The sequence below is a fragment of the Anabrus simplex genome, chromosome 2 (assembly GCF_040414725.1).
Source record: "Anabrus simplex isolate iqAnaSimp1 chromosome 2, ASM4041472v1, whole genome shotgun sequence".
NCBI lineage: Eukaryota > Metazoa > Arthropoda > Insecta > Orthoptera > Tettigoniidae > Anabrus > Anabrus simplex.
In genome coordinates, this window is record NC_090266.1 from 864,290,783 (window position 1) to 864,307,407 (window position 16,625).

At 37.5% G+C, this 16,625-nt stretch overlaps 1 protein-coding gene across 1 annotated transcript in view; it reads left to right on the plus strand.

Annotated features, from left to right (window-relative positions):
• LOC136863149 (sodium channel protein Nach) overlaps positions 1 to 16,625 on the plus strand; it is a 139,294-nt gene that overhangs the window by 14,629 nt on the left and 108,040 nt on the right. The window contains exon 3 of the mRNA XM_067139493.2: positions 9,045 to 9,248. Coding sequence (XP_066995594.2) covers positions 9,045 to 9,248 — 204 coding nt within the window. The remainder of the gene's footprint in view (positions 1 to 9,044; positions 9,249 to 16,625) is intronic.

Below are 16,625 nucleotides of genomic sequence, written 5' to 3' on the forward strand. Positions count from 1 at the left end.
CTATCGTTTGGTACTTTATTCGAACAGTGTGTATGTTAATAGTTTTGTATAGTTAACAACATTTTTTCAACAGGACTTCTACATTTACTTGACAAAACTCATTGATTATGACTAAAGTTTATTTCACATGCACACAGGGCAATGATGAATGTTAAATTATCATTAATGTTTACTATTTGTGTAGTTAACAAAATGTCTTGAATATAACGTTTCTTTGTCACTGAACGAAATAAGTCTCAATTCATTTGATTACTAGATTTTTGTGCTACGAAACTACATTATTCACTACTCGATTATTACTCTGAGGTTGATCGTGCGGTACCCTCAGTAAAGATGTCCAGTGTCTGTAATGATGTATGATTGTCTAAAAAGGTTAAGTTCCACTACACCGGAGCCAACGTTTTTTGGTCCTCCCAAGAGAGCGTCTATTCTTACATTCAGTACGGATTCACTCCTGAGACGACCAATTGCATTCACTTGCAGCTGTACTGGTGGCATATTCAGAAGCCTACAGGCCAGAAACTCAGTGGCTGAGTCTTGCAGGAACATTTCAACCAGGTGCAATGTTGAAAATGTTATGCAGCGTCCTACAAACTACCATAGGAGAAATGAAATGAAATGAAATGAAATGAAATGAAATTAAATTAAATTAAATTAAATTAAATGGCGTATGGCTTTTAGTGTCGGGAGTGTCCGAGGACAAGTTCGGCTTACCAGATCCAGGTCTTTTGATTTAACTCCCGTAGGCGACCTCGCGTCGTGATGAGGATGAAATTATGATGATGAAGAAGACACATACACCCAGCCCCAGTGTCAGCGAAATTAACCAATTATGGTTAAAATTCCCGACCATGCCGGGAATGGAACCCGGAACCCCTGTGACCAAGGGTCAGCATGCTAACCATTTATCCATGGAGCCGAACACCATAGGAGAAAAAATGCATCGAATGCTTGGAATTCAAATATCATGCGTCCTCTGACATATCCCCTACAACTGGCGCAAAGAATTGATATAGCCTAATGCAATGCGTGGCCTTCGTCTTCAGCACTAAGGCCAGACTCCATATACCAAGGATCAAATATATTTGATGCAGCATGAATAATTTCGCAGACTACTTTTTACCCTGTTTTTAATTGCAGATATATTAAGTAGCTCGTTTTCTAGAGATGTCATTGAACTACTAATTTTTCAAAACTTGGTCCACCTGCTTTGCAATTCCATCGTGATCGTGCACATTTAACAAGCTCAAGTTTGGAGATGGCTGTAGACATTAGTTGCAGTAAGCGGCTTGCTAGTGAAAGTCTTTCCCATGTGTCTTCTGTTAACCCAGTACTTTTTTACTACGTTATCGGAAAAACGGAAGGACACACAACGGATTCCAGAATAGCCTCTTTGTTTTTAAGAGGCCCATTAAATCACAATCCCAACGAGTTTGTAGGGAAACAAGCTAGCGGAGTTCCCATATTCGTCTTTCTACTTAGCTTTCAACAGGGCATGAGGAACATGACTGAATTTGAACACTTTGAATTTCCTTACTCAACTAGTGTTATTTGCGAAACGGTGAAGATTAAGACGTTAAAGATACGTGATGCAGTGTAAACAAAGGATTTGTTAAATTTAGTGGTACGATGAAGGGGAAATTGAAGGGTGATTTTTGTAAACTTATTATCTCTGTTATGTACCGACTCCATACGTTTAAATGCATTATAAAGTTAGAATGGTGTCTTCAGTTTGAGAATTTTGTGCGTAACAACGGCTACTGAGTTTTCCCGTCGTTCATGGAGTTTCAACCATTGCAGCTGTATGTAATAGGGTGTTATGTGTTCATCACGCCTGGCATTTGTCACGTAACGAACACATGCGTTTTGTACCCTCTGTAGTTCTATGTTCAAAGTTTAAGATAAGTCGTTGTATACGACTGAACTACAGTCAATTATTGGAAGTATAAGATTTTGGACAAGTAGTTTTCGCATGAAAGGTGATGTACATGACACGTTACGTTTAAAAATATGCATGGATGACACAACTTTTTGGATTACATTTGGCGTATGACCAGACCAGGATAAGGTTCTGCCGAAAATTAGACCTACATTGTTAACGGTGTCGCTATGATGAATATCTGTCTCTAGAATTTTTATTGCTGGTAGGGATTTGAGGTCAACAGTTTTCAGAAGTTTTGTATAACCTATGCAAATAAGCTTGGTCTTAGCCACATATAATTGGAGGTTATGATTTGCGCTCCATTCTATCAATCGAGAAATGTCAGGGTTAAAATGCATTATACAAGAAGACGCGTTAGTGGGACAAAAGTGGAAGTAAGCTTAAGAGAGTGAGAGAGATCCCGTGAAGAGAGAAGAGCGCAGTTTAGTCATCCCTTAGACGAGGATATCACAAGACTTCCACAATGAGAAATTAACGCTGCGTATTTGTTCTCGGGGGCAAACAGATAATTTAAAGCTATCTCCCAGGATTTCCAACAATTAACTAATATCAATCGTTCAGGCCATGTATTAAAACGTAACTGAATTTTCAAGCTATGAATGACACAGCAGTAATATTGAGTTGAATAAGTTAGTACGCAGGACTGAAGCTCGTTACTGCGTTGCAAATAGCGGCTCGTTTAAGTTATAATAGAACAACTTGTTGCGCGTCCATCGATCAACAAATAGTTCCAACCCACGCCGAACTGAAATATCTCATAAGATTGGATTCAAACCAGCTCTCTTCTGAGACACTTTTAGACTATTAAGTATCATTTGAGGTGGGAACAAGTTTGAATTGAGAGAGTAATTATCGAGTAGCTGCGAAAAGCTACAGCACGTCATCTGGGAATCCCCTGAGTGTATATTAACAGATCTCAAGTCCCGAGAGAGGTGGTAGAAGGAATATAGAAATCCCACCCCAATACACAGCGTCTTATTCTTCAGTTGTCTTTCGGATGTTACACATCGCCTCGCCAGGCGGTGTTTCAAATCTTGAACATTGGAACAAACCCAATGAGTAATGTGATGTTTATGAACAGTCAGCCGTGTGTGTAAAGCAACTGAAAGGGAATTTAGGGCGTTTGTGGTATGTTGGACAAGCACGGGGTTACGTAATTTAAAAAATTTCGTGTCCGAACATTGTGAACATGCCAGTGTAGAGAATCATGTACCCGAAGCCGTATTCGAACTGACATCCTCCAGGGATTATTGTAAATTGCAGATCGTGTGGAAATGTGAAGTATTGCCTCCTGAGAGCAAAATATTATATGATTAAGGATATTACGCGTACTTTGGGGGCGTTACATGTACTGTGAAATTCTTGGAAATTATTCAGCCTACAGAAAAGCAGGTTATTTAGTCGAGCTCTAAAGATTAACAGAAGGTCCTTTCACACGATCCACTGCTTTCCACGCCACTCCACTCCAGAGGTGTAGAAAAAGGCCGGTAGCGTTCACACGAGACACTTCGTGTGCGCAACCTCCGCCCACTCTCGTTAACAGCTCCACTACCCTCGGAGTTGAGTGATTTACACCCGTTACGGGAGCCAGCCAGTCAGCTGTGTGGCACTTTCGAGGACCTTTTACTTTCATAGCGAAGCTTCGCGAGCTACTGCCTAGTTTATTGTGCGAAAGACGGGAATGTGTAAAATTACAGGTATTATCAATAGTGTGCCAGTGTGATATGTAAAATAAGAATCAATGTTATTGTAAGTGAAGTGAATAGTGCAGTATGTGAGGCACTTGGAAAATATCATACCACCAAATTGGATTAGCTGTGATGATGTTTTAAACCCAGTCATGGAGGGGTCTTAGAGCTAGCTGTGGAGCGTGAACCAACGTTCCTGAGTGGTAAGTGATATTGTCAAATATGCCTTTTATATAAGAAAAATTGTAGGTGATGTATCCACAAAGACGCACACAAAATGCTGTCAGTTATGTACACTATTTATTTACAAATTGTATTTACATCTTCTACACGCACCCACTAATGAACAGGCATCTTTATAAACAAAACACTACTACGAACAATAAGGAGAGATTGCATCAGTTGCATGTCAACTACCGACCCAACAAAACCAATTCACAAACTTGACTTCACTTGGCTAACACGACTTCCACACAATTCTAATCAAAACAACTCCACTCTGCCATCAACACTAGCCAGGCTTCTAGAAGAATATGACACAATATATTTTAACGTAAATTCGAGAGTTCCCAATAGCCTAGTTACAATGTAAAGAACACTGTACATAAATCTAGTCGTGCATTGCATTCTTCTGGACTTATTACAGTGTGTTGCACAATGTTACATTTGATTGAACATCATACAAACATGTAATAAAAATTATGTAGTATTAATTACGTTTTCATACATTAAATAAATTCATATTAATACAAATACAGCAGATGTTTCAAGACATAACATCACAAATAATACGATCATGATTAAAAGGTTCGTACACAACTATATAAATAATAATAATAAGACTAATACTATTAAATGGATGTAAAAACTTCCTGGCAAGATGATTCTCCCATGTCATAGGATTTTTCAAAGTCAGTTTGCAAATTAGTTATAGATCCATTATGGACAACTCATCGTAAAATGTTAATTAATAATATAAATGGCGGACATGTTTGTTCTTGGTAAAAAGCGACTCGTTTGCTTGATTTGAAAATTTAATATGTTAATGATATAATGTGGTTAAATGAGTGATTTAGGATATGAAAATGCTGGTGATAATGTTTTGGAACAAATACCGACAAAACAAATGTGGACAATAATAATAATAATAATAATAATAATAATAATAATAATAATAATAATAATAATAATAATAACTTAAGTTCACGGGCCTACATTTGAGAAATCGGTGCTTTGTTAATTTGAAGTAATCCAGTGAAATAATACTAATAATAATGTTCGGATGATTTGACAATAATGAACTAGGATTCAAATTTAATTAATATTGATTGACGTTAAGAGTTGGCTTAACCGCTTGGGTGAAAGGTGTTATAATTTTTGAGGATGATACATATGACAAAATACAGAATCTAAAGTGATAAATTTGAGCAGGAAAGTATGTGGTAACGATAAAATAATTGTGTGTACCAGATGAGATGAAATTGAGATGAGTGGTTTTTTTCAGTGTTAGCTCCGGACGTAAGCCTATTTTCGGCGTGTGTGCGATGATTATGAATTTATGCGATGAGTGACGCACCTCCGATTAGTGTGAGGAAATTTGTGAGAGAGAATCTCCTATAAAATGATGTAAAGGGACGAATGAGAATGAACATATCACTACGTAAAACCCTGCCATGAGATTCGGTAACATGAGTTACCATGACATCTATTGATGCGTGGATTCAGACATTCAAAAAGGTGTAGTCAACTCCATAAATATGATTAATAACAGTAAATTAAATCTATTTTGAGATAGTAGTATGACTGTTGGAAATTAACATTTCATTGCAGAAGCCCATATTATGAATACTTTAGTGAATCCTATGTTGAAATAATAATCGACAATTTTGGGTAGATTATTGAACTGGTAAGAGCGCGGTAAAAATAATTTATAAACGGAAAAATACAAAATGAATGACATATTTTTTGGCTGATATGTAAATATAATTGTCCCTAGTGCAATAGTGAGTGCCTGTAAGTGAGTAGAGTCCACAGTAAAGTTTAAATCGTATAAGTTGGAACCAAGAATAAAAATTTAAATGTGACTTGGTTATGAACTCACGCCTAGGTGAAAATAATTAATTTAGTCGCCAGGCGATTTTTGAAAGAGAAAAATATGTTAATTGATTAAAACCTTCTATTTTACGGGATAATAATGTAGCTAGGGGAGAAGGAACTCAGTACAAAAGGCTCCTCGCTGAAGAGTGTTTCTATGTCTTCCTTTTACAGGACTCTTTGGAGGTCATTGGACGAGTAAAAAATCGACAGTTAGAAGGTTTGAGTGCACAGTTTATGTGATTTATTATTCTTTTACCTTTGGTCTAGAAGACCGTGTACAGATGACTTACGGTACACTTGTTTTTAGTGTTAGGATTAACACCTGAGAAATTGAGGACCGTAGTTTTGACAGGCACGTTTGATTTTTTTAATATGTGACCACGACAGTAGAGATTTGGAAAAAGTCACTGGATATTCAATGAGCAATGGGAAACTGCCTAATATCATAGCTGATTTTGCATTGCTGAAAATGGAATATGTATAGATTGAAAATATTGATTACGAAAGGTCGATGATGGTAAAGAGTTACAGCGAAAGAAAAAAAGAGAGTGTTAATTAGCACGTGGATGTTAGACGAGGAAAAAATTATCCGCCGGCCAGATTCCATTTTTTATAAATTAAATTACGAGGCGTATTTCGAGCCTCCAATAATATCATGAGAGATTCCTACAGCATGTATTTAAATTTTGTGGATCGTATTTTCCATCTCAGGTGGTGATAATTTATTCATTGTTTGTCTTTGAGAACTCGCTCTAACGTTATAGTTAATTTTGAGGATCCGACTCTTATTCAGGTGACAATTTTAGTCACTGTTTCTCTGTGAATTGTGAGCAGTCTTAAATTTTAATGGCAGGTGGTTGTGTCATGTTGATGTGTAGACACTGGTTCAAAACCCGTTCACATTCATGAATATGTAATAATGAATTTAGAGAACAAATAGTACGCATACCTGACGGAGTGATGGTAGAAGATGAATTGTGTTTGTACTTAGATAAAGGAGGAGGGAGTACAAACTTCATATTTTAATGACGATTCTTGATGTAAACTAACACGCGTGATAAAAGTAAGCCAACTAGCAAATTAATCCGATTTAGTTTTCTTCTGGTCATTTCGTATTAATAAATGGATTAATTGAATTTAGTTTGTGTTTCTATATTGTTGTGTCGACAATTAATTGAGTTAGTTGAACAACACTATAATGTCAACCTGCGACTAAATTGTGAGTTGCAAATTTATTGTGCATTCATTTTTATTAATTAATGTAGGTACAGCTATGATTACTTCTTTTAATATTTTGGCTCATTCACTTGAGTTTAGGCTCACGCCGTTAACTCCTGAATAACATTTGAGTCAATTTATGCCTAATTATTTGGCTAATATTATTTCTAACTACGTCAAGATAAACTTTTGATTGCCTAATTATAATTAATTATTTAAATATTGGATCAGCAGGATCACTGAAATAAATATTTTTTAAAAATTTATCAGATGTTGGAATTGAAATGAAATGAAATGAAATGGCGTAGGGCTTTTAGTGCCGGGAGTGTCCGAGGACAAGTTCGGCTCACCAGATGCAGGTCTTTCTATTTGACTCCCGTAGGCGACCTGCGCGTCATGATGAGAATGAAATGATGATGAAGACAACACATGCGCCCAGCCCCCGTGCCAGCGAAATTAACCAATTAAGGTTAAAATTCCCGACCCTGCCGGGAATCGAACCCGGGACCCCTGTGGCCAAAGGCCAGCACGCTAACCATTTAGCCATGGAGCCGGAAAGATGTTAGAATTAAAAACTGGTAACTGAGTTATTGTGTGAATTGAGTTTTAAAATGAAATTAATTTAATAATTAACGAATTACTATTCAGTTATAATTTGGTTCCAAATTCAATTAAGGATCTAGTTATATAATAGCTCGATCATGTTTTCATGTAAAATGTACTATCAAGAACATTGAAAATTATTTAGGCCAAGGTTAATTTACACTTACAAATTTTAAAAAAGTCATAATCAATTTGGAATTAATTGTTAAATTTAAGCTATTGACTTGTAACCTAATCTTCACTTTATTTCCATCATCGAATGTAGGATTACTGGAAACCTTAACATGAACGTCTAAATATCATCGTCAAACTTTATTAATATAATATCCGAGTTATTATTTTTTGTGTTTTTAAAGTTAGTTATTGACTTTTGTGAATAAATAATATAAAAAAATAGGAGACCAGTCCGTTTTATTTGGTAGACTTAACTGTAGTTAGGACCTTCCTGGCACCCATGAAGCTGATATGAGGACGTGACTGCGACCCTGAGAAGAGAGGAACCATTTCGTACGTATGGAAGAGCGCCGAATTAACATCTACGAAGTACATCTCATGCATAAGTATTTATCAAAGGGTATAATAAGTAAAGGAAGAGTTTGATTGCTCCTGTTCTGATTAAAGAAATTTTGAAGTTGTATTCTTCATCGGTCGAATAATTTACCATTACCCTGTTTTCCCTCCATCACTGGTGATTTCTTCTTAGGATGTTGAGATTTCACCACTGGAGCACAAGATTTTAAAGTGGTGCAGGTTTAATATCAGAGAACGTTGAACAGTGTCATTGTTTTAAATTTCAAAGTGTTTAAATGTATTTGATATGTAGAATCTACAAGATCAAAAAATGTTATTGTACCATTTTAATTCCATATTACAGCACATTTTTTCGATATATCTGTAAATAGAGGGTGAATGAAATGATTTACGACTAGTTTACTTATATCTACCCTTCCTTATTTTTCATTTCAGCACATATACACACACACACTCCAATATTAAGTATTTCAAGACCGGTACAAATCTAAACCTACACATTACAGGAATGGAAGTTAATTAAAGTCATAAAATGCATGCATATAGGCCAGCCTACATGTGTTACCATGTGTGTAATGTTATAAACGCATTCTCCTGACAGCATTATTGAGCCTTTCAGTTTCCCTCCCGTATGCACAGACGTAAATTCCGTACAGGAAACTGAGATAATTTGCTGTTAACGTTATATTTTACGTTCTGACCAAAACTCTCTCACACTATACAAGATTATTCTTTAAAATCTAGATGGAATTGGTAAATCGGAGAACTTCACGAAAATCACCCGAGCTCAGTATGCTACTTGACTTTGAGGTAGAAAAATATAATAAACTGATTTGATAACTGAATTAGAAGTGTCGGCTTCGTGTGTTAAATAGTTGTTCATAAAACATTACATAGGCCCTACTGTTATGATGCAATTCGTGAAATTTAATCGGATTTCTTACACCTGATGTTTCCTTTTACAGCGTTGTATGGTTTATATTTCTATGCTTGGCTATCTGGGGGTGTGCTACAATCAGTTTGAGTACACTGAGACGATATGAGGAGAATCCGACTGTCATATCGATGGAACGAGACTATAAACAGTGGAATACCTCTCTTGCTGCAGCTACAAGTTGCACAGTACCAAACTACGATGCTAAAGCCATTTCCAACTATGTGGATATCAGGTGAGTTAACAATAACTAAATTAGCTACAGCTCTGTAGGATTTGGGACAAATTCAGAGAAGAGGGAAGGAATTTTAGAAGGGTGAAAATGGAAGTTATTTTATTTCATAACTTAAATTTGTAATATCCTTTAAAATGATACAATAACTGACAATCACACCTGCCGACACATAACTCTTCTTGAAGTATCTACACAGTCCAAGGCGCTACTTAAGCACAAGAGAACATGTATAGTCATTTGTTCTCTATCCATCGCCACTTGTCATGTATCACGTTCACTAATGCCGGGTAGTATTGTAGTTTGGTTTAATAATCACAAATAATACCCTCCGAATGTTAATACACGCTCAGATGCTCGCTTCTGGTCTTTCTCGACATGGCATAGTTCAAGCTGGAGATGGGCAGTAAGCGGTCTCAGGCTCGGCTCGTGTGACAACACTACAGAGCGAGGCTGTGCTTGCTATGGCTGGCGTGCCGCCTAGGCTGTCGTGCAGGGTTCACTAAGAGTTTGCACCTTTCCCTTCAGAGTTAAACGAAAGAAATATACGGTATTAATGTAGTTGTATTAATCAAGATTGACTACGGCCGTAATCTCAGGATAGCGTTCAAGATCCTCATCAGCATCCATGTTCGATTCGCGGTACTAGATGATGACACCAATGGAGCACGTTTTGTATTGTTGGATTGCTGTCTCATCCTTTGAGAGGTTTCTTTGAGAGGTTCTAGGAAGTAAATCAAGTCACGAGTTCTTTATTGATTGCTTCCAGTTTATTTCTCACTTTTTCTACTTCATCCTTTTAGCCTGCAGTTGCAGCCGATATGCCCTCCACCATTTTACCGCACTGGTTATGTTGAGATTTGAGCATGATCAGCTTAGTATTCCATCTTGTTTCTACATCCTGATGCGGAGTATGCTCGACACGACTAACTAACTCTGTACTTTTCAATTATGAATTGTACGTCCTGCACCTGGGAATTAAGAAAATCGTCTTGGAAAGTATGCCGCCAAACTGTATTTATGCAATGCCCTACACAAGGTATTCGTGTAAATACTTCCTGAACCATTAAGACCTTCCTGATATTCGCACCTGGAGCTGTTACAAACGTAACCCTTTGCAAATCTGGCAGCTGAATTCCTAACGCAACACACTGAGTAGTAAATTCCATCATGATGTTTCACCAGACATCGGAGTATTGGGGAAGAGGCAGGTTAAAATAACTCTGTTTTTAGCGCCCAATCATTAATGTAGTGAACCATAAGGGAAATAAAATTATTAATTTTTAATCATCCGTCCATGTGTCATTAGTTTCAGCACAAGATTGCATTGCGTCACGAACGTCCGGTATTATAGAGCGACGAATATCATCGGCCACTTCATGACTTCGCCGGGAAACAGCCGTCCGGTGCGGTAGCAACTCAAACGCATTTACTTTACTAAAGCCATTTCCTATATTAGATCTTCTGCTATCATTTTAAACCCTGTACCTGACACAACATTGAAAGGGCACACATTTTAACACAAGCCCCGTGTTATTTTGTTTTATGGAGCCAGGAATAACTCGACTGAATGAAACACTCATCTGACACGAAGGAGAAAGAGGGCAATAACGCCTTGCTAATGTACTGGTACTTGAGGCAAGGTCCTATTTTTGGTTGCACAAATTCTGTTTTCTCTTTCTTGTCATCAATAACAACATAAAATAGTTCTTATAATTCACTTTCCCAACACTATTTTCTTTTAATGCATTCGGTTTACTTTTTATTTTAGTCTCGAATTAACTTAGAATATCTATGTACAACGAGCACCTAATGGCAATGAACTGAACGCAAGTGTTTCGTGCTGCAAAAGTGCGAAAATGACATATCAATGATCTAAGGCAAGCACAGGAAGAACACTTGGTTTATACTCGTAATTGATATAATTTTCTCTTGTTTGATCAGTATGTGTATGTAGAATATGAAAATAAACGGGGGACTAGTACAGATTTTCCGTGGGGGTGTGTGATGTAGGTTACTCTCCTGAGCGTCCCATTGTGATTACATTGACCACTGTGTCAAAAATCCCATACTACGCTTAATTTTACGTCGGTACAACAAAGATCGTGCACCCACCAGAACGGATGTGGTGAAGGCAATTAAGGATCTCTAGGACAATAAGATGGCAGGTAGTGATGATATCTGCGCAGAGGAGATCAAATGGGTGGTTGAACAATGAAAGACAGCATTTTCAACATAATAACGGACATCTGGATGAAAAAAGAAGATAGCCAATGAATGAAAGCAGCCATAACCATACCAATCCACAAGAAAAGAGATGAAAATGTACTGGATAAATACAGAGGTATTTCACTACTGAACATTGGATACAGGATACTTTCGAGAGTATTACGGAACAGAGTGGAAGAACAGCTTGAATCGAGCATAGGAGAATATCAAATTGGTTTCAGGAAAGAAGCTATAGAGAGCAGATTTAAGGGATCAAGAGGATAATGGAACACAGACATAGGAAAGGGAAAACCACGATAGTGACATTTGTTGATTTCGCGAAAGCCTACGACTCAGTACGCTACGACTCACAAGTAAATGTTAATCGGTCGCCGAATTTGTCGGGTACAGTATCAGTAGCTTTTAACTTTCGTGTCTGTTTTTTTCTGTTTGTCTGTTGGCTTGTCTGTTTGTTCCACCATCACGGATAAACGGCTGAATATATCTCCACCAAATTTTACATTTATAGTCTACTCATCCAGAAGCAGGTTTCGATATGCATATCATTTTAAAATAGACGTAATCGACCAGGGAATTATAGGAAGACCAAAAGAGTTTATAAATTTTTCTTTTACACTAGTGATTGTATCTCGACCAAACTTCACATTTAGATCCTACTCATCCAAACGCAGGTTTCGATATGCATATCATTTAAAAAATCACTGAAGATTCTGGGAGTTTATAAGAAGACTGGAAGTGTTCGTTTCCACCTTCTCTTACACTATTGACACAAGGAACACGTTTGTAAGGCCACAGGAGACAGTAAATACAGTTGCAACAAGCAGCGAAAACTGTGCCACGGCAATTGTTGCCGGTGGATGCAGTTGTAGGACAGTTGCTGCAGAGCAAGGATCATCTGTTGTTCCCGAAGATCTAGCTCAGTTATGAATGTTGAAGCGAATGTTGCTTTATCCGTGTTACTTGCACGACTGAGACGGCGTTGACAAAAACAGAAAGTGGTGGATTCATCCTATTACCAGTGAAAGGACAACGAAGGGTAAATTTGTCCTTATTCATGAGAACTAGAAGCTTTACCCAGACATTTTTTTTTCATAATACCGAATGTCACTGACCACTTTTCACGATCTATAGTCAGTTATAAGTGGCGAAATGTTGTCGTCGTTGATGTTCATTGTAATGACATACAATCTTCTACTACGAAATAAACATGAACCTATACTCGTTAGGAAACGAGGGGCCAATTTTTAATTATTGTGGGGGACCCCAAGCTTCTTAGCGCCGCTACTGCGCGTATTGTACAAACATGGGCACTTCTCCCCGTCCAGAATGACACATTCACTCTCCATTTACTCCGTATTTCGCTTAAATGTACTCCTGTTATATACGTAACTAGCAGTTACCCGCGGCTTTGCACGCGAGGATTTCGTAATTTGATAAAAGTAATCATTTCTCGGTACAGTACTAAGACATTATCTACCGGGCGAGTTGGCCGTGCGTGTAGAGGCGCGCGGCTGTGAGCTTGCATCCGGGAGATAGTAGGTTCGAATCCCACTATCGGCAGCCCTGAAGATGGTTTTCCGTGGTTTCCCATTTTTACACCAGGCAAATGCTGGGGCTGTACCTTAATTAAGGCCACGGCCGCTTCCTTCCAACTCCTAGGCCTTTCCTATCCCATCGTCGCCATAAGACCTATCTGTGTCGGTGCGACGTAAAGCCCCTAGCAAAAAAAAAAGACATTATCTGAAAATCCCTAAAGTATAAAAACTCACCCAAAAATTTAGTTTCACTTACCCCAGAAATTCTCTGTTAACCACGTTTGTGGTATTGCCTTTTGGGTCAAGATGACCATGCGACATAGAACTGTACATGTGAGAAACAGTCATCTCTCGAGTCGGAAAAAGAATGTTTCCTTATTTTTAAAGGATATTCCACCTCTGTAACATCTTCACTTTTTTAAATATAAGTACCCCATAAGAAGAATTCAACCCCTTTATCAGTGTTTCCCTCACCCACACCTAAGTGGATTTTCCGAAAACAATTTTCACGCCTGTAACACCTTCAGTTTTTTAGATATAAGTATTTTCATACAAATAATTAAACTGGCGTCTCCGTAAACCGTAAAAGTAGTTAGTGGGACGTAAAGAAAAATAACATTATTATTAATAATGATTAAACAAATTTTTCATTTCTTTCACTCCCCTTAAGTGGTTTTCGAAAACAAAAGAAGACATGTTTCTTTATTTTTAAAGGAGATTCCAAATGCCAATTTTCACGTCTGTAACATCTTCAGTTTCTGAGACCATATATCACAAACAGAATTCAACTCGAATTTCACTCCCTTCCCGCCCCCTTAAGTTGATTTCCCCCAAAAGGCGTGGTTCTTTATTTTTAAACGAGATTCCAAATACAAATTTTCACGCCTTTAACCTTCAGTTTTTGAGATATATTGAACCCGAGTGACTTAGGCCCATAATCAATCATGATTTGATCGGTAAAATAATATGATACATTTATTGAAATACAGAGGAGTGTATTTGAAAATATTTCGTTTAGGTAATGTCGAAATCAGAGCGAAGGAAGGACGACAGACTGGAGCCTGACGGATTAGCTCAACCCGACAACTTTTAGCTACTTCACAGCAGGGAATATCATTAGTTGGCGTACAAGGAAAATCATTAGTTGGCGTACAAGGAAATACAGAGTCCACAAATAAGTCTTGGTCAGAAAGAGGAAGGGGGAGAATCATACAAAGAAAACTCACCACATGAGTAAGACCTTGGGATATTTTTGGTAGGACGGAAATTCCATGACCTCATGGAAAATTACAGCGGCTGAGTGTACGTTCGCTAGCCTAAGTTCGAGCAGGTGGAGATTTAAATCACGTGACCGCTTGCCGGCCAATAGTAAAAATTTGATGGGAGACTCAGTGATACCATCTTAAGGAATGATGGATGAGGTATTTTCGTAATTACAAAAGTATTCAGTAATAAATTAATATGAGTACGCGGATGGATGTAATGAATTTATTAGATGTCACGCATGGAAAAATAATCAATACTTATTGGCAAATTAATTAAATTGAAGGCTGGATTTCTTGGAAACCGGACAGCTTGAATCTCATTGGCTGAAAGAAGACCACGTTGTCAGGGACGCTTACGAAGGCGCGAAATGTGAGGAGCGAAATCCACCCATATCTCCTAAATCTGTGATCACCAGGAGTTCATATTTTATCCAGCAGATATGCTAGCGGAGTGGATTAATTTGATGTAAATTTTAACTTCCAATTCGGAGTGCAAGTACCGATATTAAAAATCCACCCCCTCCCTAAGGGGCATGACGTCAACAAATCCGCGGGAAAAAGGCTTCATCCATATATACGGAGCTGAATTGACGGTCGCCAGCCACTTGTCTTGAATCGTTGGAGCTGAATTGACGGTCGCCAGCACACGTGAATTGAATATCGGGAGCTGAACTGTTGGTCGCCGGTAACTTAGAATTCTACGGACGTACAGTCATTTAATGGCGCGAGCATCCGCCAGTGTTTGTAAAGTGTGATCGCGCTCAAGCAACATGTTAAATCTGGAAATAGTTAACGTAGGATAGTGTTTGTCCTTTGTGAATATCAGTGATGTAAAGTAATTATCCTGCAAGAGAGTAGTATAAAATATATCACCATAAGTACGTACATAATAGACTGTGTGACGAACAGTACTTTAAGGAAGTAGTAGCCTGTACTTAGCTATACCGAACCGATGTAATGAACACGTCAAGAATGCCGTATAAATCGGGCGTATCGCGACGGGCGAAATAGTTGACACCTCGTCGTACGTGTCCAGGTCCATTGTGCGGTAGGTGGACGAAGATTAAATAGTGTAAATATATTAAATTCTTGGGTCTAGGATAGAAATTTGTTGTGTTAACGTTGTAAATGGTGAAGGTTTGTGGCAGTCAAGATATGAGTGTAAAATGATAATGTGCCAGGAAATCTTTTGTGAAACTACGCCATCAAGGATGGAGGAGTAAAACGCAGAGAGGGGCTGGATGAAGCCTCTCGTCTGCGAAGCTGCAATGGAATACCGATAACTAAGATGAGTACTAAACTGTAAAATATATTTGGGAAATGTTATCGTGATGGGAAAATGGGAATAATTTGGTCATACTTGGTTACCTTCTGTAACAAGATGGGTCGCTTAACGACCCCATCCTAAATTTGTAGCACGGACAGTAGTAAATCATAATAATGTAAATAATCGGGTCTTTTATGTATTCAGTTTGTTGGAGATGTAAATTTGTATATATAGTGTAGTACGTTAAGTCATGCATGCATTCATATTTTCTTTGTAGTCGATAATTTTCTTTACATTTGATTTTGATTATGCTAGTTAAATAAGACCCGATATGTGCTTTTATGTTTTGTCATTTTAACGAGCCATTTAATGACATGGAAGGAAAATCCAGCTTCGCCATACCAAGAGTGTTTTGTTGAAATTAATATGGTCATATTTTCAAAGTGAAGTTGTTAAATTTGTGAGATGCGATTAATATAATATTTCCAAGTAAATCATATCTGGAGTGTTTAGTGCCAGAATAAATCGACTTTGTACAAGGGGTTATGCGTTAAACATAATAAGAGTGGACTACCGTATTACAGGCGAATTTATTATTTTTTAAATATTAATAATAATAATAAATAAATAATATAACTATTTTTTTTAAGAAGAGATTTTTTTTAATACGATTTGGAGATAATAATAATTCATGTAATTCATGTGATCAAGTGTTGAGTTTATTGGGAATCATTTAATGACGGGAGGTCGTTTTTTTAATTTGGAATTGAAGTGCGTGGTAATTTAATTTGATCGAATAATAATATTGAAATGTAGATCGGTGCTAATAATCCGTACATGTTAATGAACGTGTGGTTTAAATTACGGTCCAATATTTTTTTACGTATAAATGTCGCGTTTTGAAGTTGCGATTCATTAGCCGGAACATGTAGTGCTAATATTACGAGACCATGATTGTCAAATTTTGGTAAATATAATTTCAAGATGTTACGATTATTTGTGGAGAATGAACTAAGGCATAGATCCAAATGAGATAGAAAATGTGAAAGAATTTGCAGTCAGATAATAAAAGGTCGTACGATGT